This window comes from Phacochoerus africanus, chromosome 4 (assembly GCF_016906955.1).
Source record: "Phacochoerus africanus isolate WHEZ1 chromosome 4, ROS_Pafr_v1, whole genome shotgun sequence".
Classification (NCBI taxonomy): domain Eukaryota; kingdom Metazoa; phylum Chordata; class Mammalia; order Artiodactyla; family Suidae; genus Phacochoerus; species Phacochoerus africanus.
Window position 1 is genome coordinate 73,261,531 of NC_062547.1, and position 25,878 is coordinate 73,287,408.

The 25,878-nt window shown below is 53.0% G+C and overlaps 2 protein-coding genes across 15 annotated transcripts in view; one reads left to right on the forward strand and one right to left on the reverse strand.

The window, feature by feature from the left end:
• Positions 1-24,213, forward strand: part of RANBP3 (RAN binding protein 3) — a 60,041-nt gene extending 35,828 nt beyond the window's left edge. For 3 of the 13 annotated variants that reach the window (XM_047777367.1, XM_047777373.1, XM_047777380.1), the window contains 15 exons: positions 1,806-1,842; positions 1,928-2,014; positions 4,946-5,017; positions 10,200-10,265; positions 11,165-11,257; positions 12,465-12,583; positions 13,697-13,816; positions 15,837-15,940; positions 16,953-17,031; positions 18,147-18,249; positions 18,664-18,788; positions 20,235-20,355; positions 22,003-22,145; positions 22,542-22,734; positions 22,833-24,213. In XM_047777367.1, coding sequence (XP_047633323.1) covers positions 1,806-1,842; positions 1,928-2,014; positions 4,946-5,017; positions 10,200-10,265; positions 11,165-11,257; positions 12,465-12,583; positions 13,697-13,816; positions 15,837-15,940; positions 16,953-17,031; positions 18,147-18,249; positions 18,664-18,788; positions 20,235-20,355; positions 22,003-22,145; positions 22,542-22,734; positions 22,833-22,876 — 1,506 coding nt within the window. In that variant the 3' untranslated portion in view covers positions 22,877-24,213. The remainder of the gene's footprint in view (positions 1-1,805; positions 1,843-1,927; positions 2,015-4,945; positions 5,018-10,199; positions 10,266-11,164; positions 11,258-12,464; positions 12,584-13,696; positions 13,817-15,836; positions 15,941-16,952; positions 17,032-18,146; positions 18,250-18,663; positions 18,789-20,234; positions 20,356-22,002; positions 22,146-22,541; positions 22,735-22,832) is intronic. The other 10 variants (XM_047777368.1, XM_047777375.1, XM_047777370.1 and 7 more) reach the window with 6 other exon arrangements.
• CAPS (calcyphosine) lies at positions 24,140-25,878 on the reverse strand. 2 transcript variants are annotated; one of them, XM_047777382.1, is made up of 5 exons: positions 25,786-25,878; positions 25,595-25,701; positions 25,344-25,521; positions 25,002-25,082; positions 24,140-24,933 (listed from the first exon to the last, which is right to left on the reverse strand). In XM_047777382.1, the coding sequence occupies exons 2-5, from the start codon at positions 25,675-25,677 to the stop codon at positions 24,832-24,834; spliced, it is 444 nt and encodes a 147-aa protein (XP_047633338.1). In that variant the 5' UTR covers positions 25,678-25,701; positions 25,786-25,878; the 3' UTR covers positions 24,140-24,831. The 2 variants fall into 2 exon arrangements, with proteins under 2 accessions (XP_047633338.1, XP_047633337.1); XM_047777381.1 differs by having other exon boundaries at positions 25,002-25,208.

The following is a 25,878-nucleotide window of genomic DNA, read 5'->3' on the forward strand; positions in this document are numbered from 1 at the left end:
GCTGCGAGAATGCGTCTCTTGGCTCCCCCATACTAAGACACTCTTCATCACCCCTCCAAGGGTCCCTGACCCTGGTCCCTCACCTGGCTCTCCCATTCACACCTCACCCTGCACTCTCCTGGGTGTGTCTCCCTGAGCTCTGCTCCACCTCCCCCAGCGCTGCCCCTGGGTGTGTCATCTCCCCACAGAAGTGGGCTTGCTGGGAGAGTGCTGCCTCACCTGGTCCAGGTGTGGGCCACCTGCTTAGCCCATTGACCTTCTGCACCTCCCTCCCTGCGGAGGAAGCACCTGCACCACCTTTTTCCAAGTGAGGGAGTGGAAGCCTGGGCTAGTGAAATAATTTGCCCAGGTTTTCACAGTTACGAAATGGCAGAGCTGGAAGAAACCAATTAGATTCTACTGGTTTCCAAGAGGGCTTTGACACCTCCCTCCTCTCTCAGGCTTTGGTCACTGTTTCATGCTCATCTAGAGCCAGCCTGCTGGATTCCTCTGGTATTTTATTTGTCTGGGGCTCCATGGTATGTGCACAGTTGCCTCCAAGGACTACCAAATCCCTGTTGTGTTATGAGGGTTTCGCATTTCCTGAGCATTTTGATGGATGTCTCGGGTGGGGAGGGGAGAGGCCAAGTCAGGATCCTTTTCTTACTACTGCTCGGCCTCTCACTGTCCTTTAGGACAGGTCTGTAAACTGGCCCACAGCCTGTTTTTGTCCAGCCTGTGAGCTAAGACGGTGTCTGTTTTTAAAGGATTGTAAAAACAAAGTAAAGAATATACAGCGTGCAGCCTGTGAAGCTGAAAATACTTTCTGGCCCTTTATGGGGGAAGTGCCACCCGGCTCCTCCTGCAGTTTCCTCGTCCACAGTCTTTACTGCTTTTACATGTTGCTCTGCAGCTTGCAAAGCACTTTCACGTGCAACATCTCATTTACTCCCTAACAGGTCCTCCAGGCAGGTGGTCCTCATTTGGCTAAACTGGACCCCTGAGGGGCTTTTGTGAAAATAAGGAAATTGGCTCCCCTGCTTGCTCTTGAACCAGTGCCCCAGGGGTCATGAAGTCACCCCTTCACAGTTCACTTTTGTCTGCTTAGTTCTGAAGAATCCCAAGTCCCTGAGAGGGGAATGAGGAATTGTGTGTTATCCCAGAATTGGGGGGCGGGGGAAGTGTTGCTTTAAGACTTCTTGATTGCTACTGTTCACTTCTAAAACTAAAGGTTGTTGAGGAGGAAGTTCTTTAGTTACCTTTCTATCTTGGCTTGTGATTGTTCAGTGGGTTTTACAGTCTGAGTTGTTGTACCTGGTAATTCTGTTCTGAACACTTAGGTCCAAGGCATCAAAGCTCTTCATTGCTCTGGAAATAATAGCACACCTGGAAACAGAGTTCCACACCATGGGCTACACCAGGGCAAGGAACGGACCAATGTCACGCGGCTAGTGTCAGGGTCCTGCTGCCTTTCAGAGTGGAGAGAGGGTTGCTTTCCAGCAGTTGACAAAATGCGCTTTGGCCAGATTCAGTTTCACAGGTGGGGCAGGGGGGCACGCCAATTAGCTGCACTAGCGGAGAAAGAAGGAAACAGATCCTGTGCTGAGAATGCGTCCCCAGTCACTAAGAGGGTTCCTTGGCACAAGGCCTGGCGAGGCAGACGCGGAAGGTCCACGCGGGTTTTTGAGTGTTAGATTGAAAGTCCGTCTGATCTCGGTGGCTGAGTTCACCCTCAGCACTGCATTTTGGGATCCGTTCGTGGCAGAACTCAGGGCCCTGGGCAGCTCAGCCCTCTCTGACTACCCTGACATGTGTTCTCGTTCCAGAGGTCAGCCGGAGGCTCCAGCCCCGAAGGTGGAGAAGGTGAGGACATCTCTCAAATGTTTCACCATCTTTGGTTGTAAAAGTAGAAGCAGCCTGATTTTTCTCCCCTTCTTATTTTCTGTAGATTCCGACCGAGAAGATGGAAATTACTGCCCTCCTGTCAAACGAGAAAGAACGTCCTCTTTAACACAGTTCCCACCTTCACAGTCAGGTAATGGTTGCAGACCTTTATTGGATGGTAAAAGCGTCCATGTGTGTAAGCCCGCTGCTCCCCTCCAGCGTCTCACACCCCTGGTCTGTTCCCCATGCACATCTGGTTAGAATCAACCCGAGGCTCAGTCTCTGTCAGGAGTGAGGTTAGAGTGTTCCTGCGTGTAGCACAGGTGCCCCTGTCTGGAATCAGTGACACTTACAGAGGATTGGGAACTAGTGGAATAATTAATTAGGAAGGCCCATGAAGAAGTCAGCCCTGGAAAAGGACCGTCAGGGCTCTGTACACATTCACCTTGCACAGACTGCCAGCTGGCTATGTCTGCGGGGTGTCCTCCTGACCCTTTAGTCATGTGCCTAGAGCTTGGTGGTCCACTTGAGAAGCCCAGACACACACACACACACACACACACACACACACACACACAGCCAAATGGCCGTAGCAGACACTTTGGCGGTGGAATGTTGTGAGCTCCCAAAGGGGAGGGGACCTTAGGGAAGCCTGGAAGGGTTGGCCAGACCAGGATCCCATCCCTGTGGAGTGGTTGTGCCCAAGGGCTTGGAAGCTGGAGGCTGAAGGAAAAGTCTGCACAAACGCAGAGGCCAGCAGACCAGCTGGTGTACAAAGGCTGGTGCAAGAAAGAGATGGGTTCCCAGGGTAGATGCCAGGCTCCTTAGTGGGAGGCTCTGCAGGCCTGGGCATGCCCCAGTGCTTTGGAGGGTAAAAGCTGCAGCAGGGCTTGGCGCACCCCTGCCCCTACTGTGTCCTGGCTTGGTCCACTCTGGAATCATTCCATGCTCTCTGCTGCCTTAGAGACTCTCTCCAATTCCCCAGCTTGAAGTTCATTCTTGGGAATTCATGTAAAACATTTACAACTGTGAGCCTTAAGGGTATCCACTTGAAGGGAGAAAAGACATTCCTGTAAGCTTTGTTTCTACTTAGAGTAATGCAGGAGTTCCTGGTGTGGCTCAGCAGTAACGAACCCGACCTAGTATCCATGAGGATGCGGGTTCAGTCCCTGGCTTCACTCAGTGAGTTAAGGATCTGGTATTGCCGAGAGCTGCAGTGTAGGCTCAGATCCTGCATTGCTGTGGCTGTGGTGTAGGCCAGCAGCTGTAGCTCCGATATGACCCCTAGCCTGGGAATCTCCATATGCCCTAAAAAGCAAAAAAAAGAATCCAGGGAGTTCCCGTCGTGGCGCAGTGGTTAACAAAGCTGACTAGGAACAATGAGGTTGCGGGTTCGGTCCCTGCTGCTTGCTCAGTGGGTTAACGATTTGGCGTTGCCGTGAGCTGTGGTGTAGGTTGCAGACGCGGCTCGGATCCCTCGTTGCTGTGGCTCCGGCGTAGGCCAGTGGCTACAGCTCCGATTTGACCCCTAGCCTGGGAACCTCCATATGCCACAGGAGCGGCCCAAAGAAATAGCAAAAAGACAAAAAAAAAAAAAAAATCCAACTGCAGTGGCTGGGGTCATTGCAAGGGGTGCAGGTTCGATCCACAGCTCAATGTAGTGGATTAAAGGATCCCACATTGCACCTGTGGCATAGGTCACCACTGTGGCTCAGATTCAATCCCTGGCCCAGGAACCTCCATATGCTTCGGGTGCAACCATAAAATTTTTAAAAAGAAAAAAAAAAGAGCAATGCACACATTACAGGAGTGTACATGGTAGAGAGTGAGTGTCCTTTTAAGATCATCCCTGTGACACACTTGGTTTTATACCTGTTCCCCGGAACACTGACTTTGGACATTAACACGTCCTTTTTCCACGCTGTGGGAGACTCCTCTTGAATAGAGGCACTGTCTTTCACCTACCAGGCTTTGGGAAGCTGTCTAGACGATTTGCAGTCCAGGCTGTGGTTGACATCCTGGTTTTTTTTTTTTTTTCTTTTTCTTTTTCTTTTTCTTTTTGCCATTTTTCTTGGGCCGCTCCCACGGCATATGGAGGTTCCCAGGCTAGGGGTTGAATCAGAGCTGTAGCCACTGGCCTACGCCAGAGCCACAGCAACGCAGGATCCGAGCCGCATCTGCAACCTACACCACAGCTCACGGCAACGCCGGATTGTTAACCCACTGAGCAAGGGCAGGGACCGAACCCGCAACCTCATGGTTCCTAGTCGGATTCGTTAACCACTGCGCCACGATGGGAACTCCTGACATCCTGTTTTTAAGGATCTCTGCACGCCTGTTACATGGCCCTAACTGTAGAAGGGAACTTGTGCTCCCTAGCCATTGATTGTGTTCCTTCCCATCCTCCACCCACTGCTGAACTACACTTTCTGCAGTGGGGGAGAAAGGAGGTGATTTATGCTATGGCCCCAGGCCGAAGGGGCAGAGGACCACTAGACATTGTCCTTCTCCTTTCATGCATCACCACCCAGGAGCTGCTTAGCCCTCAGCCATTAGGGAAGTGGAGAGACAGCAGTGCCTCTGAGCCCACTTAGCTGCCCTCTCTCAGCATAGTTAGTTCTTCAGCCCTGCTACACTATTGCTTGGTCTGCTCCCAGAAAGCAGTTGATATTGTGGAGTAAGATCCTGGACAGGTGAGGGGAGGCAGATTACAGCTGAGTATGACAAGGAGCAGGGTCTGAGATTCAGCCCCAGGGGAGACTCAGAACATCTGGGGCGTCCATTTCCCTCCTGACTGCCTCTTCAGGGGCACGAGGACAAGGCAGGTGGCCATGGAGGACCAGAGCCGACTGCTCAGTGTCAGTTTAAGCCTGCTCTGACCCACTTTTGCCGTAGAGTCCCTGGGTCACTTTTATTGGGAGTGGCTAAAGGCCGGAGCCTTAATGCTGACTTCCTCCCCCTAACAGTGGGGGCCTGGAGATAAGCCCTCAGGTGAGGGAAGTGATCCCTTGCACATCTGCCCCGCCTACTCACACTGTTTTTCCTCTTGTTCCCTCCCCTGCCTGCACCTCTTTGTCGACAGTATCAAAAAACAATGTTTTTATGCCATCAACCTTCTGCGAGCCATCTGCAGGCAATTCTGACTCAGAACCAGGTGAGCCCTCACATCCCCTTGCCTTTGACAGCCAGCCACTGGGGGTTTCCTGGGATGAAAAGCAGTTGATGTTATAAAGTAAGATCTTCAATGGGAATGGGCAGTTTGAAATCAGTAGTCTTTTTCAGTTCCTAAATGTTTCCCAACTTTTCAACTCGTAGACTTGGAATCCAGTGTGAGATGGTTTCATAAGCCCTTCTGCTTCTGCTAGCAGGACCTGGTTACAAGGAATTTCAAGTCCTTTTTTTAAAAGTGTTTAAAAGCAAAAAAAAAAAAAATCTATAATGGGGCATACTACTCGTTTTTCAAACTTTTACACCGTTAACACACTTGTATCATTAGAAAATTGGAAATACATCGAGTAAAAGAATCTGCCTGCCCCTTTCCCATTCACTCTACCACCCCAAAGGTAAACTATTCTGAAGTTTCTGTAATTTTCCAGACTCCTCTGTGTATTCTCAACATTAATTAATATTACTTAGATCTGTTTAGATAAATACATTTAGTCATAGCTTTAAAACTTTAAGGAAAACCGCTTGATCCTTTCTAAAGAATGTGGAGCCTTCCTTTTTTGGTCTTTTGCTAGAGAACCAACTCCAAGATTTCCTGAATGTTTCTCCCACGTGGCTAAAATTCCTCGTAAAAGATTTAATGACCAAGTGTAACCACCCAAATTCTGTAACCCAACCTGCCTTATATAAATTCATTGCTGACTTCAAAAGCCTGGCAAGATAAGTCACACTCAGGCATGAGGGCACCATCAAGGGGAGGGGCAAGTTGTTAGAACTTTGAGGGTTGATTTGATGGCACTATTTCAAACAATTGAATTCGTTTTGAGTCTAAACACAGACTGTTTTGAGCTGACCCACTCATGGCTCCTAAAGAAGAGCTTGGTTTTTAGAGGTTCTTGGGGAGACCTGTTGGCCTAGAGGGTCATGTTCCGAATGGTGGGGGCAGTGCCAGCCGTGGTGGGTCATCAGCTGCTGAAGCCAGCTGTCCGCCCTCTTAGGAATCTCGTGATTGCCTCTGCTGTGTGTGAGTGAGGACCTGGCTCTCCCTTCTCCCCCAGAACCTTCATTTTGCAACGTTGAGAGTGGGTGGCTCCAAACGAGGGAGGCAGCTCAGACCTGCCCCCAAGGCCTGACACAATCCAGTCCCTGGACCCCGCTGCCATGTACGGTGGCGACAGACTGGCCCAACCGCTCTGCAGAGTGAACTTCTTAGCTCCTTGCCTGCCTGCCTGTTATTTTTTAGCTTTAATTTTTGGGAAGCCTGTATCCCATTACCTAGAGACCCCGTTCAATTTTCCCCAGTCATCACAACCATGTCCTTCATAGCAAAGGGGTCAGCTCCTGGCTCACACACCATGTATCTGGAACAGTCCCTTGGTCTTTTGGCTTTTATGACCTTGAAGAGTGCAGGCCGGTTATTTGGGAGGAGCTCATCAGTATGATTGTCCAGTGTATCCTGGCGATTGGAGCTAGAATACCACAGAGATGAAGCTGAGTTCTTCCTGGTGCACTGTAGCGGGTGGCACATAGTGTTGACTCTCCTGTTACTCATCCTTCGTTAGGGTGGGATCTGCCCGGTGCCTTCACTGGAAAGTGGTTTTTCACCCTTTGATTAATATGTTCCACTGGTGAGATACGCTGAGACTCTAGGACACCTCCTTTCCCCTCCCGCTGTGGCCCTCCAGTGATTAGCATCCATTGATGTTTTCTTGCTTGGGTTAATTGTAGCTTGCTGGTAGGGATTTTCTGCCTTCCTCGTTGGCCCCTGTCTCTGATGTTTGGCACCCTGCTGGGGAGCTTCTCTCATCTCTGCTTACCATGTGTTTATTAGGTCCGCGTGCATGTTTGTACCCCTGTTGTGGTCAATGAGTTATAATCTGCTGTGACCACAATTTATCATAACATTCAGATTTTATTTTCATTATTTCATTATTCAGATCCACCCCAGATTTGGCCAGCAGGAGCCCCATCAAGCAGCTTCCTGTGTCCTTTGGCCATGTCCCCATCGTTCTTTTGAGCATGTCCTTTTCTTTCTGTCATAAGACGTTCCAGGCTCATCTTCTCTCCCTTTTTCTCCAGGGGTCCTGGTTCTGCTTAGTGGAGAGTGGTGTCTAGAGATCAGGATCTGGGCGTTCAGCATGCTTGTCGCTGTCGGGCTGTCACTGCTCCCAGGCCCTCTCCATGCCCAGAGCCAAGAACACTCACACACCCTGGACCATGTACATAGATAGGCCTGTTTCCATGCATACTGTCGCATCAGCGTGTGTTTCTGTGTCTCCATTGCTCACCATCTTCATGTATAGGTAACCCCAGGTTCACCTGAATGTACCCAGTCCAGCGCCAGCAGTGTTCATTAAAGCCTCCCCCCTTCACAGTTCTCCCTCTTTCTGAAAATAGGAAACCTGGCTCCCTTTGGAGTTCCCCTTGTGGCTCAGTGGTTAACAAATCTGACTACGAACCATGAGATTGTGGGTTCGATCCCTGCCCTTGCTCAGTGGGTTAAAGGATCTGGCGTTGCCGTGAGCTGTGGTGTAGGTCGCAGACGCGGCTCGGATCCCGTGTTGCTGTGGCTCTGGCGTAGGCTGGCAGCTACAGCTCCGATTTGACCCCTAGCCTGGGAACCTCCATATCCCTTGGGAGCGGCCCAAGAAATGGCAAAAAGACAAAAAAGAAAGAAAAGAAACCTGACTCCCTTTGTCCTAGTGCGTTTACTCATCGCTCAGGCTCCCACCAGGCCATCTTCTCTTGGATTCATATTAACTTGCGGTACACACCAGGTGAAATTTCAGTCTGTCTTCCTGGTTAAATCCAGAGTTCCCTCAGGGGCCAGCACTGCCTCCTGAGACATTGTTCACGGGGTCTCTGAGGTGGAACAGAAAGCACCCCAGAGAGAAACCTGCTTGCTTCAGGCATGATTCAGAGGAGGGCAGAGGGAGCCCCAGAAGGAGTGTCCTCTTCCCCCAACAAGCTCAGGGTGGGGGGGTGCACATGCCTTTGAACAGACACCAGTGCAGTGGCCTGTGCACCCCTGTGACCTTGACGGGCATGGTGGGGCTTTGGCCATCAAGCAGCACCTCTTCAATGCAGATGGGGCCTGCAGCAGGGCCTCCAGAGTTTGCTGCCCCGTAAGCACCCCTCCCTGATGTTCAGGGTCCCTTCTGTCCCAAATCCCCAGTTGCCATCAGGAGTGTGGCACACCTTGTCTGTCTGTGCATCCATTCACCTCAGCATTCAGCGTGGATTTCCTGTGTGTCTGTGGGGTGGGCCAGGCACTGGGCCCAGTGCTTGTGGTCAGTGGCATCGGCTGTCCAAGCCTGTCACCCCTGCTGGTCAGCCTGGCTCAGCTCCAAGGGTCAAATGAATCAGAGCAGAGCCGTGAGATCAGCCTGTAACTGCAGTGTGAACACTGCAAAGCCAGCTCTAAAGGGTCTTTGAAATTAACCTAAACTGTGACTTTCGTCCTAGTTTTAAAATATTTCTGAATTGCCAACCATCTTTGGAAATGTAATTCAGTATTTCCCTTCCCAAAAGAAACATCTGGCAACACATCTTCCCCCGCATCCTGTGCTCTCTTACTCTCCTGAGTGTGGTTTTTATGACCCTCTCTTACGGGAGAGATTCCACCAACGCAGGCTCCTGGAAGCCCGTCAGGCTCAGCTCCTTCATACTAACAAGCAGTGAGAGTTGTTTTAATCCTGTTTTTGCCCATGGAGAGCAGTTTGGCTCTCCAACATGAAGGCAGCAGGAAGGGGGCCTTCCCGTTTGATTGGGAATTCTGACTTGGTTTTGTTTCATACCCGAAAATTTGGATTGACAAGGTGTGCTTGTGGTGATGTTTTTGTGTACGATTGAAGGGTTTCTTATATATCCACAGAATTGTGCAGCCATCACCATAATATATTTTAGAACGTTCTTGTCACTCCAAAAAGAGACCCAATCCCTCAAGCAGTCACTCCCCACTTTGTCTTCTGGCAACCGTGAGTCCACTTTCTGTCTCCATGGATTCGCCTGCTCTGGACATTTCATATAAATGAAATCATGCACTATGGGACCTTTTGGGGTATCTTTCTATTAAGCCTTTACATTTCTTCCAACATGTTTTATAGTTTTCCATTTGTTAAATTTATTCCCAGGTATATATATATTTTTTTTCTCTTTGGTGCTATTGTAAATGGAATTGTTTTCTTAACTTCACTTTTGGATTGTTCACTGCTTGTGTGTGAAAACACACAACTGATGTTTGTGTTTAATCTTGTTCCCTGCGACTGACAAGGGTTTTTTCCTCATGGTTGGACCTTAGGCACAAAGGCAAGGCTACCTTTGGGGCCCAAAGTGCTGCTGTCCTTGTGCTCTTCTCAGTAGAAACCTGTCCTCTTGGAAACACGGGGCTTTTTGTGCTGGTCCTTCTGGTCAGGGATTTCATTAGACGACCCCTCTCCCCCACTCCTGCAATGGGCAGGGTCATCACGACACAAGGATTAAAGGATCTGTGTGCCCCGGTGGCTGAGCTGAAACCATGCCCTGAGCTCCCCAGGAGCCCCTATATTTGTCAGCTCTGTTCCCCGTCAGTCCTGCAGGAGAGCCTGCCTCCTCCTCCTCCTGGGCCTTCCAGTGCTTTCTTAGTGACAAGGTGAAGCTCCCCACACACATCTGGAGAGAGAGCAAGCCTGCTCTCTGCCACCTTTGATCTTTCACCACAGAAAACACATCTCATCTTCCAGACATCTGCTGGTAGGACAGAGGCTTTTCCTGACTGCGGCCATGTCCTCCTGGAAAGGGAGCCGGGTCCCAGGGACCGTTACTCTGGCTCCCTGACATTCCGCTGGGCCCGCGAGGGCAGCACAGCCTCCACCTCTGAGCCCCTGGTAGGCAGCTGGGTAGGTGCCCATGGCTTAACCAGCCTTGCACTCGCCCTCCAGTCTTCTGTTGCCAGCAGTTTTCCCCAGAGCCAGTGCTGCCTGCAGCCCTCTGCCTCCTCCCTGGGCTGCTGTACAGACTAGGGGATTGGTTGGGCTTCTGCTTTGCTGTTTTAAGTCGGAAGTATTTTCCCCAGTTCTCCAGCCCCATGGTCACTGATCCAGACCCGAGTACTCTTCTGCTCCTGTTCCCTCCCAGCTTTGTTGCCCCACCCCAGGCAGGCCTGCTTTTTATCTTTCATCTTATGCTTGTAGAGGAAAAGAGCAGTGGATTCCGGTTGAAGCCGCCAACACTGATCCACGGCCAGGCACCCAGTGCAGGTAGGTGTCCTCCTCTGAGGAGGAGCGTGGAGTGGCTTTCTCGCCACCTTTGCAGCCTCTTTTGTCTGTGCGCTCTGGCCTCTGCTCACTTCCTGACACAGGAGCACTGGGAAGAGCCTGTCAGACCAGGAAGGTTCTCCTGCCTGTGAGCCTGCTGCCCTAAGTAGGCGGCCACAGGGGAGCAGGCGTGACTTGGCTACTGTGCTCACTGGATTAATTTGAAGACATGATTGGTCATCTGGGCTCTGTGCCCGGTAGTAGCTCAGTTTGTCAGGCTCTCTCCAGAGTGTTCTGGCCACAGCATGCCGCAACTCTAACCTTGATTAGAGTGTCCAAGATGCAGTGGCTGCTAGTGAGTGGGGCTCAGCGATGGTGCCATTAGGCGCATCAGATGCAGCAGGAAGCCCCTGCAGGGCCTGAAGTGTCTTGTGGTCTCTGCCCCATAAGTTTGGCCGAGGGATTTTCTCAACGTGGCATTTTGAGAAGCAGGTGCAAGGGGCCCTGTCTGCACCCCAGGCAGAGTCCTAAACTGACTGGTCAGCTGTGCCTTTGCTGCCTTCCCCTCACCATCTGCACTTGACCCTTGAGGCCTCCACTTGGATAGCTGCCCCTTGGCTCCCTCATAGCATTACTGTGCTCACTGGATTAATTTGAAGACATGATTGGTTGTGTGGGGGTTTCATTTAATCACATATAAAAATAACAAAAGCTAGGATTTTTATGTCGAGCTGTAAAGTAAGTATCTTGGGTTTGTTTTAATGTGCTCCCCTGACATCAAGTGGTTACTGGGGTTAACTTTTCTATAAAGTGCCTGAGAGCCAGTGAGGCGGGGTGGTGTTGCATCTCCCCTTGGCCACATGGTCCAAGGGCCCGAGGCAAACCAGCCACTCTGTTCCCAGGTCTGCCAAGCCAGAAGCCCAAGGAGCAGCAGCGGAGCGTGCTTCGCCCAGCAGTGTTACAAGCTCCTCAGCCAAAGGCACTCTCACAGACCGGTGAGTCACTCGCCCTGGCCCCTGGGCTCCTGGCAGGGAGAGCTCTGTTTCACATGGGTGGCTTTGGCCCGCTCTGCTGAATGCACAGGAAGTAAAGAGCACTGAGGACAATCCCTCAAGTCCTCGTGAGCCCTGAAGACAGGGTGTTCTGCGCGCACCCTGGCTTCCCAAGAGAGAGCAACCCCTCACTGAGCTCAGACTCCAGATTTGTCCCTACGTGTTCACAGGCAAAACTCAGCCCTGTGTGTGTGAGAAAGCAGGAGATAGTTGATGAGATGTGCTTTCTCACCTCACCTGCCAACCTAGAGACTAAGCTCTGAAACCATGTTTTCGTTATATCCACACAGGCTGTGGTTTTCCGTTAATCCTTATTTTTTATTTAAATACTAATAAGCTATTCTTCTCTTCCTCTTAATCTTTCTCTCCTGTTCAAGAGCTCTTTATCAGGAGGAGTGCAACATCCTGCCTAGAAAAATAGTTACTGTTTCTGAAGAGTTTTTATTATATGGGAATTTTTTTTGGTCTGATGCTAAATAGTCAAGGCCAGATTTAAAGTTGTGTGTGTCACATAATTTCAACTATTAAATAGGAGACTGCATAGAATAAGGACTTATTAGTAAAATGTGTTTTGTAGAACTCATAATTCTCCCCCAAATATATTTTGGTTTTTTTCTTTTTTTCCTCCTAACCATATCATTTCTAAATACACGGAAAAGCCACATGGTTCTTTGTGGAATAAACAATAAGGAATTCTTGGAGTTCCCATTGTGGCTCAGCAGGTTGAGAACCCGACATAGTGTCTTCGGGATGTGGGTTTGATCCTTGGCCTAGCTCAGTGGGTTATGGATCTGGCCTTGCCGTGAGCTGTAGTGTAGGTTGCACACGTGGCTCGGATCCCGTGTTGGTGTGACTGTGACTGTGGTATAGGCTGGCAGCTGTAGCTCCGATTTGAACCCTAGCCTGGGAACTTCCATGTGCCGTGGGTGTGGCCCTAAAAGGAAAAAAAGGGGGGGGGTATGGGATTCTCAGTTTTGTGAGGTTTTAGTGTAGTTTCTTTTAACCTAAGAATTTGTGACTTTCAGTCGTGATGCCAGATCATTTCCTTAAAAAAGGAGACATTACACCGTTGGCCGAATGGTAGGAGGGAGCTTGGAAGGTGGTCCAGAGCTACCCTCCGAGGTGCCCACTGTCTTTTTTCTCCCCACAGTCCCAAGCACCGGCACCAACGGGGTCAGTGTCCCGGCAGACTGCACAGGGGCAGTGACATTGGCCTCACCTGACAACCCCGCCCGGAGAAGTCCATCTGATGAGGTGCCAGCACTTGAGGTCTGTCCGCAGTGGGGCATGGAGCGCGCACTGCCTGTGGGGCTTCTCAGGGCCTGGCTGAGCCAGTGGGCCATCAGCCGCTCTGAGCAGGGTCCGAGCTGGCCTCTGCTAAGGTGTCTGGATTTGCTTAGAGGAATCAATGTGTAACTGCAACTGGCGAAGCTGCCAGACTGCCAGGAACTCCAGGGTTCCCGGAGAAAGGGGCCATAAGCAGGGTTCTGCCTTTGAGGGTCAGATTGCCCAAAGTGTGCATCGTTTCCATGCACATGGTCTGTTGGAACCTGGCCAGGCCCTTGGACCACTCTTCTTGGAGAAAGGCGCCCCTCCCTCTCCCACAGCTGAGCGGCTCCTCAAGGGTTCATATACATGTGTGTCTTCTCATGGAAGAAGTGTGCCTGGGGAGTTGGCTCAGAAGTCATTGGTTTAAAAAAAAATGTCCTTCAGGGCTTCTGGGATTATATAGGCCAGGAGCATGATGTTTTCCAGTAGCACCGCATAGCAGCTGGAAAATAAGGGGCATTTAGTGAAGAGCCTGCATTTGCAGTTGGCAGAAACAGGCTTGAGATCTGAGTTGCAGCAACGCCCACCGTGGCCTCCATACACAGAGACAGGTGGCACCTGTGCGTTTATTTCCACTCTCGTTCTTTTCAGCAGATAAGTTGCTGCCTGCAGTCCTACACCCTCCACCTCCCTGCACACCCCTGCTAGGTGTTCTAGTTCGAATGATAGAAATCATCATCTGCAGTTCAGTTTTCAAACGTCCCTGAGCCCCCACCCTCAGACCACAGTTAGTGGAATTGTAAAAAAGAATCATTTTTGCAACTTACTGCTTCTCAGAGACTAGTGGCCGGGGTCTCCAGGGTGGTGAGTGGGCTTTACAGTTCTGAGCTGGAAGGAGACACTCTCCCCTGCCACAGTGCCCTGGGTGAGGATTGCAATGCCAAGAGCTCTCCCCTCCCTGGAGGGGTATGGCCCTCCCCAGTCCTGGGGTCTCTCCAGTTCGTCCCCCCGCCAGGACCACGCTGAGCAAATGCAGTCGTGTGAGATGGCTCTTGCCTGTCAGGGCGAACATATCCCTTCTTCTCAGTTGTTTTGTTTGCTTGTTTGAACTAGGAGAAAGAGTCCCAGAAAAATGAATCCAGCAATACTTCTGAGGAGGAGAACTGTGAGAAGAAGGAGCAAGTTGCACAGCAGGCATTTGTGTTTGGGCAGAACCTGAGGGACAGAGTTAAGGTATGTAGTCAGGGGGCTGGAGGAGCTAGTGATCTAGAAAATTGATCTTACTATGCCTACCCCAGGTTCAGCAGCGGGAAGCTGATTTTCGGGGAAGGGGCCACTGTGTCTGGGGTGGTCCTGTGACTCAGCATCTAGCAGCTGTTTCCATGTGCTGCTGGCTCCTGGCACACACCCTGGCCAGCAGCCTATCCAAGTGTGGGGCTTGACAGCAGCTCCCGGAGGCAGACTCCCTTGTTCTCCCAGGAGCCAGGGTCAGTGGGGCGACTTAGTCCTGGGAACTGACATTTTTGTAGCAAAGGAAAAAGCAGACATCAGGATCTGATGCTTTTGACATTGCCAGAGAGACTTTTATTTCCTTACTTAAGGGTTTCTCTTTGTCAGCACTAGCAGCACAGAGACCAGATCCTTCTCAGTCTGTCCTGGGCACTGTAGGGTGTTAAGCAGCAGCCCCAACCCCACCCTCCAGATGCCAAGAACACACCTCTCTCTGGCCTCGGTTGTAACAACCCAAAACATCCCCGAATAGTGCTGAATGTTACTGTGGGACCAAATCACCCCCTATTGAGAGCCATCACCTTATTTTTTTCAAGTAGGGCAGGTAGAAAGATACTGTTTTCTCTCCCACAGGAGGCAACAGGATCTGTCACCTCCTGGCTGCCCCCCAGGTGTGTTGGTCTAGTCTGGGGACTTTGAGTTGGGGTGGGGAGCATGTGGCAGTGGCAGGGGATCTGGGTCCACCCCACACACTGGCCCTCTGGGAGATGATTCTCAGCCACATCAGTGCTATTTCCAGGAGCTCATCTGGCAAGAAGCTCTTCTAGAGGCTTTGAGGGACAGTAACAGTGGCTGTGTCTGGGGATATTTGTGGTTGTCACAACTAGGGGACAGATGCCACTAGTGATAAGTAAGTAGAGGCCAGAGATGCTTACCAATACCCCCATGGTGACCAGGCCCCTCCCCTTCCCCCTAAAGAACAGTCGGGCCCAGGATCAGTGATGCGGAGGGTGAGAGCTCCTGAAGTAGGGAAGCGAGTCTCCAGTGGAGAGAAGGCCTCAATCTACCTGCTTCCTCTTTAGACCTTTTTGTCTAATAGAAGCACAGATGCCCTGAGAGACACAGAAATGGGTGTTGACATTGCACAGCTTTAGCCAAAATAACCAGTCCCTTGAGGAGGAGAAAGCAAGAGAAAGGTGGGCCTGGAAATGCACCTGACCTGGGCTGTCAGTCAAGTCTGTTCCTCCCTGCCTTGAGGTTGGGGTGGGAGTCAGGAGTCCAGGGGCTCCACAGCCACATCCCAGCTACTCCATGGAGGGTGACCTGAAGCCGTGATTTCTTAACCCCTGAGCCTCTGACTCCTCACCCAGAACGAGGTCGCTAATACCATCTCTCAGCATTCCCAGGAGAATGTATTTAACCAGGCTGTGTGGCAGTTGGCATAAAAGAAGCTTCAAGAAATGATGCTTCTATTTTGTTTATAATAAACTCCTTAAGGGTTTATTATAAACCTTTGTGGCTTAGTGGTAACGAATCCGACTAGTATCCATGAAGACATAGGTTCAATCCCTGGCCCACTCAGTGGGTGAAAGATTCAGAGTTGCCACGAGCTGTGGGGTAGGTCGCAGATGCGACTTGGATCTGGCATTCCTGTGGCTGTGGTGTAGGCTGCCAGCTGCAGCTCCAATTTGACCCCTAACCTGGGAACTTCCATATGCTACAGGTGCAGCCATAAAAAGACAAAAAAATAAACAACTCCTTAAAATATAGAATTTGGAAGTGATCTGTGATCTCTTGGTGCAGAGGCATTGATGAAAATGCCACCAGGCTGCTAGCCTGAGTGTGTTTTGTAAACAAGGTAGAGAAGGCTCCCTGTCGCCTCATGAGCCCACCACACCCCGAGCCTACACATGTAGGTGGGGCTGTGCCATGTGCGCAGTGAGGGGCTGTGCAGGCAGGCTGAGCTCTAGAGGTCCAGGAGGAGCCGTCTGTGATCAATGAGTGTTTCCTCTCTGTCTCCCAGTTAATCAATGAGAACACTGAAGTAGCGGACATGGAGAATGCCGGACACCCCAGTTCAGAAACACCAACTGCCACCAACTACTTCCTTCAGTATATCAGCTCCAGGTGTGTGCCGGGCCTGGCGCCCAGCCTCATGTAGGGTGAGCCTCAGAGGGGCCCATGGTCATCCACTGCCCCTGACCCAGAGCCCAAGAGGGGGTAGCACCTGGGGCAGGTGCTTCTTTCCCACTCTGGGTACAGATGTAGAGGGGCCAGGGGGGTGGGCTTCTGTGCACTCCCAAGGCAGGACCTCACTTCTGTGGGATTATCTAGCCCAGCCCTCGGAGTGATCTCTGTCACTCAGACTTCGTGCCAGTGGTGGCCCAGCTGCCTCTGGGTGCTCCTTAGCCTGGATTAGTGTGCACTGTTGGTTGGCACAGCTGCTAGCAGTGCTCAGGAGCAGCCTGGCTGCTTGGGGTGTTTCAGAAGGAGGGCGTGTGCCTGCCTACGAGACAGGCCAGCAGAGCAGGTACAGCATGGGCCTCCGCCTCCAGAGGCCTACGTGAACCATGACCTTGCTGCTTGACTGCCTGGCCCCCGGTTAACAGAACACATCAGATACTTTAAGATGTACTTTTTGCACCTCAGCATTTCCCAAATCAGGAGGCATGTACCACCTGTAATGTCTTAAACTGGATGAAGTGTGATGGCCACAGCGGCTGCCGTTTGCCAAGGGCTCCCCAAGGGTCATCCTCCTGCATCCACCAGTACTTGGTGTAACCTCCTTGGTGTGAGCCAGAGGAGGGGGCCCGAGTGCTGCAGGGACAGCCCGCTGCCGAGAGACGTAGGGGAAGATGGGCATCTGATGGTGCCCGTGCTCACTCAGTGCCAAGCAGTGGGAGCTGAGGGTCCATGTTTTTCGCCTGGTGCAGCCTGGCATGGAGGCCTGTGGGTCCCTGTCCCTGGCATGCCAGGTTCATGCTTCAAGGCTGAGCAGTGCCTCGACTGGGCTTTCCGTGCTGCGTGTGTAGCTCTTGCCCACTCTGACCATGTGCGTGCACATGGTGTATACAGGCATACATACTGCTCTGCCCTGTTCCTCTCGACACCCCACATTCATGTCACATCTCCTCTTCAGTTTAGAGAATTCAACCAACAGTGCCGACGCCGCCTGCAGCAAGTTTATATTTGGCCAGAACATGAGTGAACGCGTGTTGGTGAGTGGGCCCTGTGGGGGCTATCCTTCCTGGGATACAAAGGCTGTTAGAATCTCTCCCAGGTCACGGGAATGTGGGGTGTGTCTGCGGCATTTCTCCCATGACATTAGGATGCTTTCTTTCCAAGTAAGAGGAAGACGGCCCAGCTTAGACTCAGCTTAAACGGGGCAAGGTTGTCAGTGCTAATGGCCCAGGGAGGCTCTGCAGGAGCCAGTGTCACACTTCCTGTCTCCTCATCCTAAGATGGGCTTCGCGTGAGTCATGGGCCATGCTTCCTCCCAGCCAAGGGCAACTGTGGCGAGAGCCATGTGTCCAAAGTCCTCATCTGTGTGCTGCTGGGACCACCCTGAGCCACCTCTGAGGCCAAGGGAAGTCAACTCCTCCTTGACCATGAGGCTGCAGCCCTGAGTGAGGAGTGGGTACAGTGGCCTTGGAGGACACCCCCCCCCCAGTGTCCCCTGTGTCCCTTGCACTCCTGATACACACCACAGCTATGGCACGTGGGTGATCTTTGCCTGTCTCCCAGTGCCAGAGAGCCTGGCCAGCCCAGGATGGGCTCCTGGAGTTGTTTACCTGCTTCCTTATTTCTGTTCCTTTTCTTGCCCAATGATATGCACACAGCCCTACTGTGTCCATTGTGAAAGTTCCTGCCACCTTGGCCTCATTCAGTTACCTTAGGGAGCCTTCTGTTTCTTGTCTCAAGTGTCAGCACTGTTTTTTCATTGCAATGAAGTAGTCAAAGAAGGTTAGCTGATGGTGGCTCAAGGTTAGCTGATGGCAGGTCACCCAGTGATGCCACAGAAGCCCCATTTGGGGATTCCAAGGGCAGTTCGTGAACGATGTACAGGGCGGGTCTGTGAGGGTGGGAGCTGCCTGTGTTGTGAGGGTGGCAAGCAGGCACTTTCTGATGATGCTTGAGGAGTGGAGATGGGGCTGGGGCTGGGTGGTTCCCAAAGCAGCGGAGGAGAAGCCACTGTTGGCAGAAAGAAGTCCTCTGCCCAGGCAAGGATGTGCCAAGAGCTACCACTGCAGCAGAGGGGCTTCCCGCTCCATAGCGGTTGGCCCACCAGGACCACCCAAACATGCCCTCCTTCTGTGCCTCCGCTTCCCTGCAGAGTCCGCCCAAACTAAACGAGGTCAGTTCTGATGCCAACAGAGAAAACATAGCTGCTGAGTCTGGGTCCGAGTCCTCGTCCCAAGAGGCCACCCCTGAGAAAGGTAGGCCTCGTTCCTGCCCCGTCCTGGGAGAGGACCACCTCACTGTGAAAGGCTACGCCCTGGGAGCTGGGCGGGAAGGGCACAGTGCTGCCTGGTGACCAGGGATGGGGATAGAGGTGGTTGTCACCCCTTCTTCACCCTGAAGCAGCAGAGGGCAGTTTCTCTTCGGCGCCCTCTCAGAAGTCTCTTGCTGTCTTCTGTCCTCTGCTGAGTGGGAGAGTCAGAAATCCGGAGCCCCACTGCCCGCTCCCAAATGCTCTCCTTGCAGCTTCCCAGGAAGAGTTACGTGGTGTGTTTCTGAGGTCCTCACCAAGGCGTGACTGCGGGGGGGTGACTGGCACCCTTGAGGCTAGCGCCAACCCTTTTGAGGTACACCCTCTCCCCCCCACCAAATAAATAGTCAATGTCGTTTAGCTAATAATGTTGCAGAGTCCCTGGCCGAGTCGGCAGCCGCCTACACCAAGGCAACGGCGCGGAAGTGTTTGCTGGAGAAAGTGGAGGTGATAACCGGAGAGGAGGCAGAGAGCAACGTGTTGCAGGTGAGGCGGGTGACCCGGCCAGCTCCCCGCAGAAGTGACAGCTGGGCTGTGACCTTATGGGGACTTCAGTAGAGAGCTTAGCGAGAGCCAGTGGGCCTCTTGTATTGCCTTGTTTTAGAGCAAAAGGATCTGTTTTGAGGCATTCTCAATAGTTCAGAGACTTATAAAGACTGTAACAAACACCTTCTCTTACCACCCAGAGAGAGCAGCTGTGACGATTTGTCACAGTGGGACTGTGTTCATTTATTGGGGAAAAAAGTCACAGATGCCACGCAGCTTTCTCACACTCTTGCCCCCACCTTCCTCCCCTCCTGGGGCAGCGTGTCCAGGGTGCTGGGCCTCCTTCACCTGCCCTTTGTTCCCTCACACGTACCTGTGTGTGTGTGTCTATAAACTACGTATATATAGCATTGAGGAGTTTTCAATGGTATTTCTTTTCCTCTCTCACAGTTTTTTTTAATCTGTCCATGTGGAGAGATACTGACTTAGAAAGATCTGCAAACTTTTCCTGTAAAGGGCCGCATGTGGTCTCTTCATTTGTTTTTTAATGTGTAACAGCTTTTTTGAAATACAATTCACATACTATGAAATTCACGAGCATACAGTTCGACGGTTTTTAGTGTATTCAGAGTTGTGCAAATGTCACAATTTAGAACACTTTTATCCCCCGTAAAAGAAACCCTGTCCCCATTACCAGTCACTCCCCAGCCCCCTCCCCCAGCCCCCGGCAACCACGAATCGACTTTCTGTCTCTGTGGCTTGGCCTGTTGTAGATGTTTTCTATGAATGGCATCATAGACTCTATGGCCTTTTGTGTCTGGCTTCTCTTACTAAGCACCATGTTTTCAGGCTCCTCCGTGTTGTCAGTGCTTCGCTCCTTTTCACGGCTGAATAACTTTCCACTGCATAGATGGCACCACATTTGTTCATCCATTCACCTGTTGATGGACACTGGGTTTGTTTCCACTTCGGGGGTATTAAGAATGATGCTGCTATGGACATTCATGTACAGATTTCTGTGTGAACACATTTCATTTCTCCTGGATAGATACTTAGGAGTGCAATATCTGGACTCCGGTAACTCCATGTTCAACATTTCAAAGAACTGATTTTATTTTAAAAAAAAAAAAAAAGACCAAAAAAAACCCACAGCAACTGCACCCTTTTCCATTCCCCTCAGTAAGGTGTGAGGGTCCTGATTTCTGCACATCCTCCTCAGAACCTGTCTCTGTGGTTATAACCGTCCTCATGGGGGTGAAGTGCTATCTCATTGTGGTTTTGATTTGCATTTCCCTCATGATTAGAATCCTAGCTCCAAGGCAGGACAGAAAACTGGCTAAGGGCCAGGTGTTGACCCAGGTGTTCACACAGGTTTGGTGCAGGCTCCCAGGGTCCAGCTGCCCAGCCAGGGTCCTTGCTCACCTGGAGGGCTGCCTTGTGTTCCAGATCCAGTGTAAGCTGTTTGTCTTTGACAAGACTTCACAGTCGTGGGTGGAGCGAGGCCGGGGGCTACTCAGACTCAATGACATGGCATCGACCGACGACGGGACGTTACAGTCCCGACTAGGTGAGCTGCAGCCGGGGGGTTGGGGGTAGGGGGGAGCAGAGCTTCTGAGGCCTCAAAGGGGAGGTGCACCCCCAGCCCTCAGCCTGCAGGACCTGGCCTGACCCAGCAGCATCAGCTGCCAGCCATTGGGATTCTCCTTCTGAATGTGAAAATGGATGAGGGGCTTTTCTCACTTGTTTCCTGATAAAAGTGCCAGTTTTTTTGTACTAGAAAGGAAAAGGAAGAAATCAAATAGCAGCTAAAATCTCTGTATAAAGGGGGAAATCTCCGCAAAGAATGTTCTGGCGGTCCATTCCTGTTCTGTGGGTCTTTTTAAGGATTTTGTCTCTTGCTCTCTTTACTTGCTGTTTTGTGAGCATCCTGTGTCTTTGTTAAATGTTTCTTAAAGTGCAGCCTTTTTAAAAGATTTCTGAGTTTGACAGTGAATGTTTTTAACCATTCTCCCTTGGTGGACATTTAAGTTGTTCCTCATTTTTTTTCACCTGTAAATAACACTGCTGGGGCTTGCCTCTACCTGAACCTTAATCTCAGGAGTGTGCTTTTTACTGAAGTGGATGTGCGTGTGAGTGTGTTTATGTACACACCCATGTATGCATATTTGAAGAAAATCTGCCTCTGTGAGTGTGTATATGTGAAACGTGTGTGTTCATCTTTTTTTTTTAAACCCTCCCAAATTAAAGTTGTCCTCCGGCCTTTCCAAAAACATCAGTTCCTGGCCAGGGCATAGCTCACATTGTGTTCTTTAAGCAGCTCAGGATCACTGAGCCCAGCAGCACTGGGCTCGGGATCGTCCCAAGATTGGAACAGAAATGAAAGCGGCCCTTCTCTTTGGGCACATTCTTTTTCCCTGTAGACTTCTCATTTTTTCTCCTGGAAGTGTGCAAGCATACATGGACAGAGAGCACAGGATTTCAAGCCCCGCAGCTCATGGCTCTCATCCTCAGCCACAAACCTGTTACCAGCCTCATAGCTACACTCTCCCTTCCCTCATCGATCCATCCCAGGCACACTTCCCTTTCACCCCACACAGGCCTTGGTCCTTGTCACAGACCTTCTCTCCAGGGCCCCCTCAGAGGCAGGCAGCTCCAAGGGCTCAGGGTGGTCACCAGGGGATCTGGTCAGTTGGAGCCCGGAGTTGGGGGGAAAGCTTCCAGCCCTGTCCACGTTTCCCAGTGGGGAGAGCTGGGCTGTCAGGAAGGTGAGGGGTCAATGTGTGCACAGAGTTGGCACCTGAACAGGGTAGGCAGGATGGTGTTGGCCTTGGGCCCCCTGTGAGCAGAACTCAGGGTCTCATGTGCATTTCCTGGGGTGGGGGGTGTCTGTCCCCCTTTAGCCTCCACCAGATGCTACCCTCAGTCTGTTTCTGTCTTCCTCCTGATGGCAGCTCTGAGCAGTGGGCAGGAGACCGGAGGCTGCCTGTCCATCCTGGCCGCTTTTGTGCGCTTTGGATATACCTCGGTTCTGGGCCAGGGAGCTGGCTGTGCCAGGGCTGTGGCTCCACAGATAGGCAGGAGGCTTTCGTGGCCATTGGGAAAAGTGTGGGACTTCACCCTGGGGAGTTGGCTTTCCTTCCAGACTGTGTCTGCTCTCATAGCTGGCCATGGGTGGTGCTTGGAGGACCAGGGCTGACGACCTTGTTGGTTGCAGTGATGAGGACCCAGGGCAGCCTGCGGCTGATCCTCAACACCAAGCTGTGGGCCCAGATGCAGATCGACAAGGCCAGTGAGAAGAGCATCCGCATCACAGCCATGGACACTGAGGACCAGGGCGTGAAGGTCTTCCTGATCTCGGTGAGCAGCCCTGGGACAGGCTGGGCTGCTGCCGCCTCTCAGGGAAAGGAGCTACCCAGGCAGCGCCCTGGACAAGGGCGGTGCCCCCACTCCCAGCCGCCACAGGAGGCTCTGCCAGGCAGGCTGAGGGGTACCTTTGCTGCCCCTGGTACCCTGCACTGTGGGTGTGGCCTGGGAGGGGCTGGCTCGGCTCAGTCTCTGTGAACAACTCCCTCCCCCCACCACAGGATGACAGCTGTGAAGCTGAGGGACTTGTCAAGGAGAGAGGTTAGGTTCCTGTCAGCCCCCAACCTGAGGGTTTTGACATCACGTTGTGGCAGGGACAGTGGCCACACCAACCAGGAGGGGTCTCCTCATGAAGCGCTGTAACCTGGCTCTTCCCTCTGCCTCCTGCAGGCCAGCTCCAAGGACACAGGCCAGCTGTATGCAGCCCTGCACCACCGCATCCTGGCCCTGCGCAGCCGCGTGGAGCAGGAGCAGGAGGCCAAGACACCTGCCCCGGAGCCTGGAGCAGCTCCATCCAACGAGGATGACAGTGACGATGATGACGTCCTGGCTCCATCGGGAGCCACTGGAAGTGGTGAGCCAGGGGAGTCCCAGGGGTAGCCTCTGGGCGTGGGGGTTGACATAAGGGGAGGGGCTTTGTCCAAGGCAGAGATGTGACGCCGAGGCCACTGCTTCCCACAGGCGCTGGTGACGAAGGGGACGGGCAGACAGCTGGGAGCACATAGCGCCGGGAGCCAGCTGCCCACGAGCCTGCTGCTTTGTCCGTCTGTCTGCCCGCCCGCCCGCCCCTCCCGCCAGCAGCGTCGAGGCGTGGGGCTCGGGAACCACTCTCCCCGCTGGGTTGGCCACAGTCTGGATCCGCACGTCCCGTTCAGAAGCAGACTCGGGAACTGCCTGAATGTGGTTTGGGACACGAACCTCATCATATTGATGAGCAAAACAAAAAAGAACATTTCTTCCTTACCCCTTGAATTGAAATGGCACATTAAGACTTGTCACGGCTTCTCACTGGGACTGGGACACCTTGTTTCTTCACCCTGCCCTCCTTGTGTCGCCGGCTCTCCCCGCCACCGCCTCCTGCCTGGGCCTCCAGGTCTGTCCACACATGTGTAAACACTGGGCCTGCTGGACCTTCTGTTAACTACTATCTTTACCTTCCATCTCCCACATTCTGATTGGGGGCTTCTATTTTCAGATCGTTTTTTCTTCCCTCAAGGCTTTGTTTTGGGTTTCGTCAATGAAGGCTTTTGTGTGTTGCAGGCACAGCCCCGTTGTGGGCTGCATCCTCCTTTTCCCTGTGGCCCTGGGCCCCTGTGCTCAGAGGGCTGCTTGGGGCCAGCCCCTACTCGTTCCCCACCCAGGGTTCCTCCAGGCCAAGTCATGGGGGGAGGGGTTGGGCCCTGTGTAGTAAAGGGTCACTGGATGTTGGAGGGCCCCATCCTCCTGTCTGTCCCCATAACATGGGTCACCCATCATCAGGCACCCAGGTGCACACTGCTTCCTGCTGTTGGCCATTCCTTCTTTGCCCCACCCAGGACGTCTCTGCCCCCAAGATCATCCAGGGCCGGGGGCCTCTGTGTGTGGCAGAAGGGGACACTAGCAGGGCCTTCAAGAAGGGGCCAGGGGCCGGTTCCAGACAGTGGGCAGAACCCGTGCTCAAGGTACACACATTAGCAGACACCCTCTGCCCACCCCCACCCTGGAGCATGGCCAGGAGCCAGCTGGGCACCGCCCATCTGGGAGGCCCACAAAAAAGCTCTGTGCATAGGGCTCTGCGAACTTTCAGAGGAAGCCACCCAACCCCTCCTCAGAGGGTGAGGAGAAGGCGTCTCTGCAGCTGTGTCGTCTATCCCTCGGGTTTGCCGTGTGCAGCCCAACCCCGAGCCTGAGCCATGGGAAGACACCAAAGGCCCTCCCAGCAGATCCGGTCACACCTCTCTGCTTTAAGCCTTAGCCAACTAGTGACAAGTAAAACCAGATAATGCCCATGTGTTTTGGAACATTTATGTAAGATTGTCATATGAAATGTATTTGGGAACTACATTAAAACTTTTAACTAAAATGCTGGCCTCCTGCCTGCCCCAGGGGGCCTCAGGAAGCCAGGCAACCTGGCCAGGAATGGCCTCTGCCTCCCTAGGCAGGCACGCTTTCCTCCAGTGGTTTGGCCTGACTGCGGTCTGGGGGCCTCTGCCCCACACTCCACACCTGGGCAGGGGACCAAGCTCGGCTGCCTTCCAAGACTGGCCGCCTCAGTGCAGAACCTCCAGTCACAGCAGAGCCGTTCGCCTTCCCACCTTGGTGCTGCCTGGCTTCCCAGGGACCCACAGGTTGGGGCAGGAGAGAGGTGTTGTGCTGCAGAGTTCACTGAGCCAGAGCAAGAAGAGCCCTGGGGTCAGCATGGCATGAGGAGGGCGGGCCTTTCTCCCTGGGGTCTGGAGCCAGTGATCCATCGTTGGAACCATTTTCCCACTAATTCCTGGTGGCGAAGTGGTGTGGTGTCCCTGGAGACCTGATCCAGCTAGTTCTGTGGCCTCAATCCTCCTGCACTCCCCTCCACCCTCTACCTCAGGGGCTGCTCAGCTCAAAGCCCAGGTGAGAGGGGCCCTGGGTCAGGGGTGCTAGCTGGGGCGGGGGGTGGGGGGTCCTACACTACAGTGGTCCCGCTGAGCGGGTGCGCTGCTCACAGCCGCCAGGCACGGGTCATCATGGCCACAAACTCCTCATCTGTGTCCACGGAGGCACTCACGCCACTGTAGTAGTCCTGGAACTCAGCCAGCGTGACCTGGGGGCAGATGGGCTGTAAGGGGGGACCAGAGGCTTGGGCGGAGGGGATGGGGTCTTGGCACCCACCTGCCCGTCCTTCTCAGAGGAGTCAAAGTTGTCCAGGAAGTGGCGGAGCACCTCCTCCTCCGTCCACTCCCCACTCCGCACCTTGGGGTGAGCACGGCCGCTGTACACCCCCCGGAGGTCATCCACAGTCACCACTCCGTCCCCGCTGCGGTCCAGCTTGGCGAATGCAGCTGTGATGACGGCCTCCCGAGCCCGGGACATTGGGGGCTAGAGGGGAGGGGTGACTAGGGGTGTGGAGCATGGGAGATCCCCAGACTCTCAGCATTGACACAGAAGCTCAAAAGCTCAGCACCCCCCCAAACAGCGTGAAGGGACTTGCCCGAGTCACACACCCAGCCTTACCCGCAGCGCCCGCAGGAACTCTTCCAGGTCCAGCGTCCCACTGCCGTCGCGGTCCCAGCGCCTGCACACACCCCTTACTTCAGCCATGTCCAGTTCCAGCCCCAGGTCGGCCAGGCCCCTCTGGAGCTCCTCCGCACCCAGGGACCGGCTTCCATCCTGGTCCAGGCGGCGGAAAAACCTGGGGAACGGGGCTGGTTGGAAAGTGATCCACAGGGCTGGGAGCATTGGGGAGGTGTGAGAAGACAGCTCACCTGGCCAGACCCTGGATGCCTGAGGCCCCTCGGGACAGACACTGAGCCCGGAGCTTCTCCATAGTGGTGTCCACAGCATCCATGCTGAGTCAGGGCTCTCTGGGCAGCTGGTTGGAGAGAGATCCAGGGGGGTTCTCGTTATGGGCCAGTTGTCATAAGCCCACTCTAGCTGGCTGCCCCCACTCTCTCACCTGGCCTCTGTCTGTCCTAAAGTCTGGATGGCTGCTCCGCCTGGCTCCTGCCTGCTTTGCCCACCACTGGCAGTGCGTCCTGCCAGGCAGTTC

Coding starts and splice junctions, on each gene's coding strand:
- CAPS (XM_047777381.1), bottom strand. CDS start 25,677: ATGGATGCTGTGGACACCACTATGGAGAAGCTCCGGGCTCAGTGTCTG. Junction 25,522..25,594: donor GGCATCCAGGGTCTGGCCAG/GTGAGCTGTCTT, acceptor CCCGTTCCCCAG/GTTTTTCCGCCGCCTGGACC. Junction 24,934..25,001: donor CCTCTGAGAAGGACGGGCAG/GTGGGTGCCAAG, acceptor ATCTGCCCCCAG/GTCACGCTGGCTGAGTTCCA.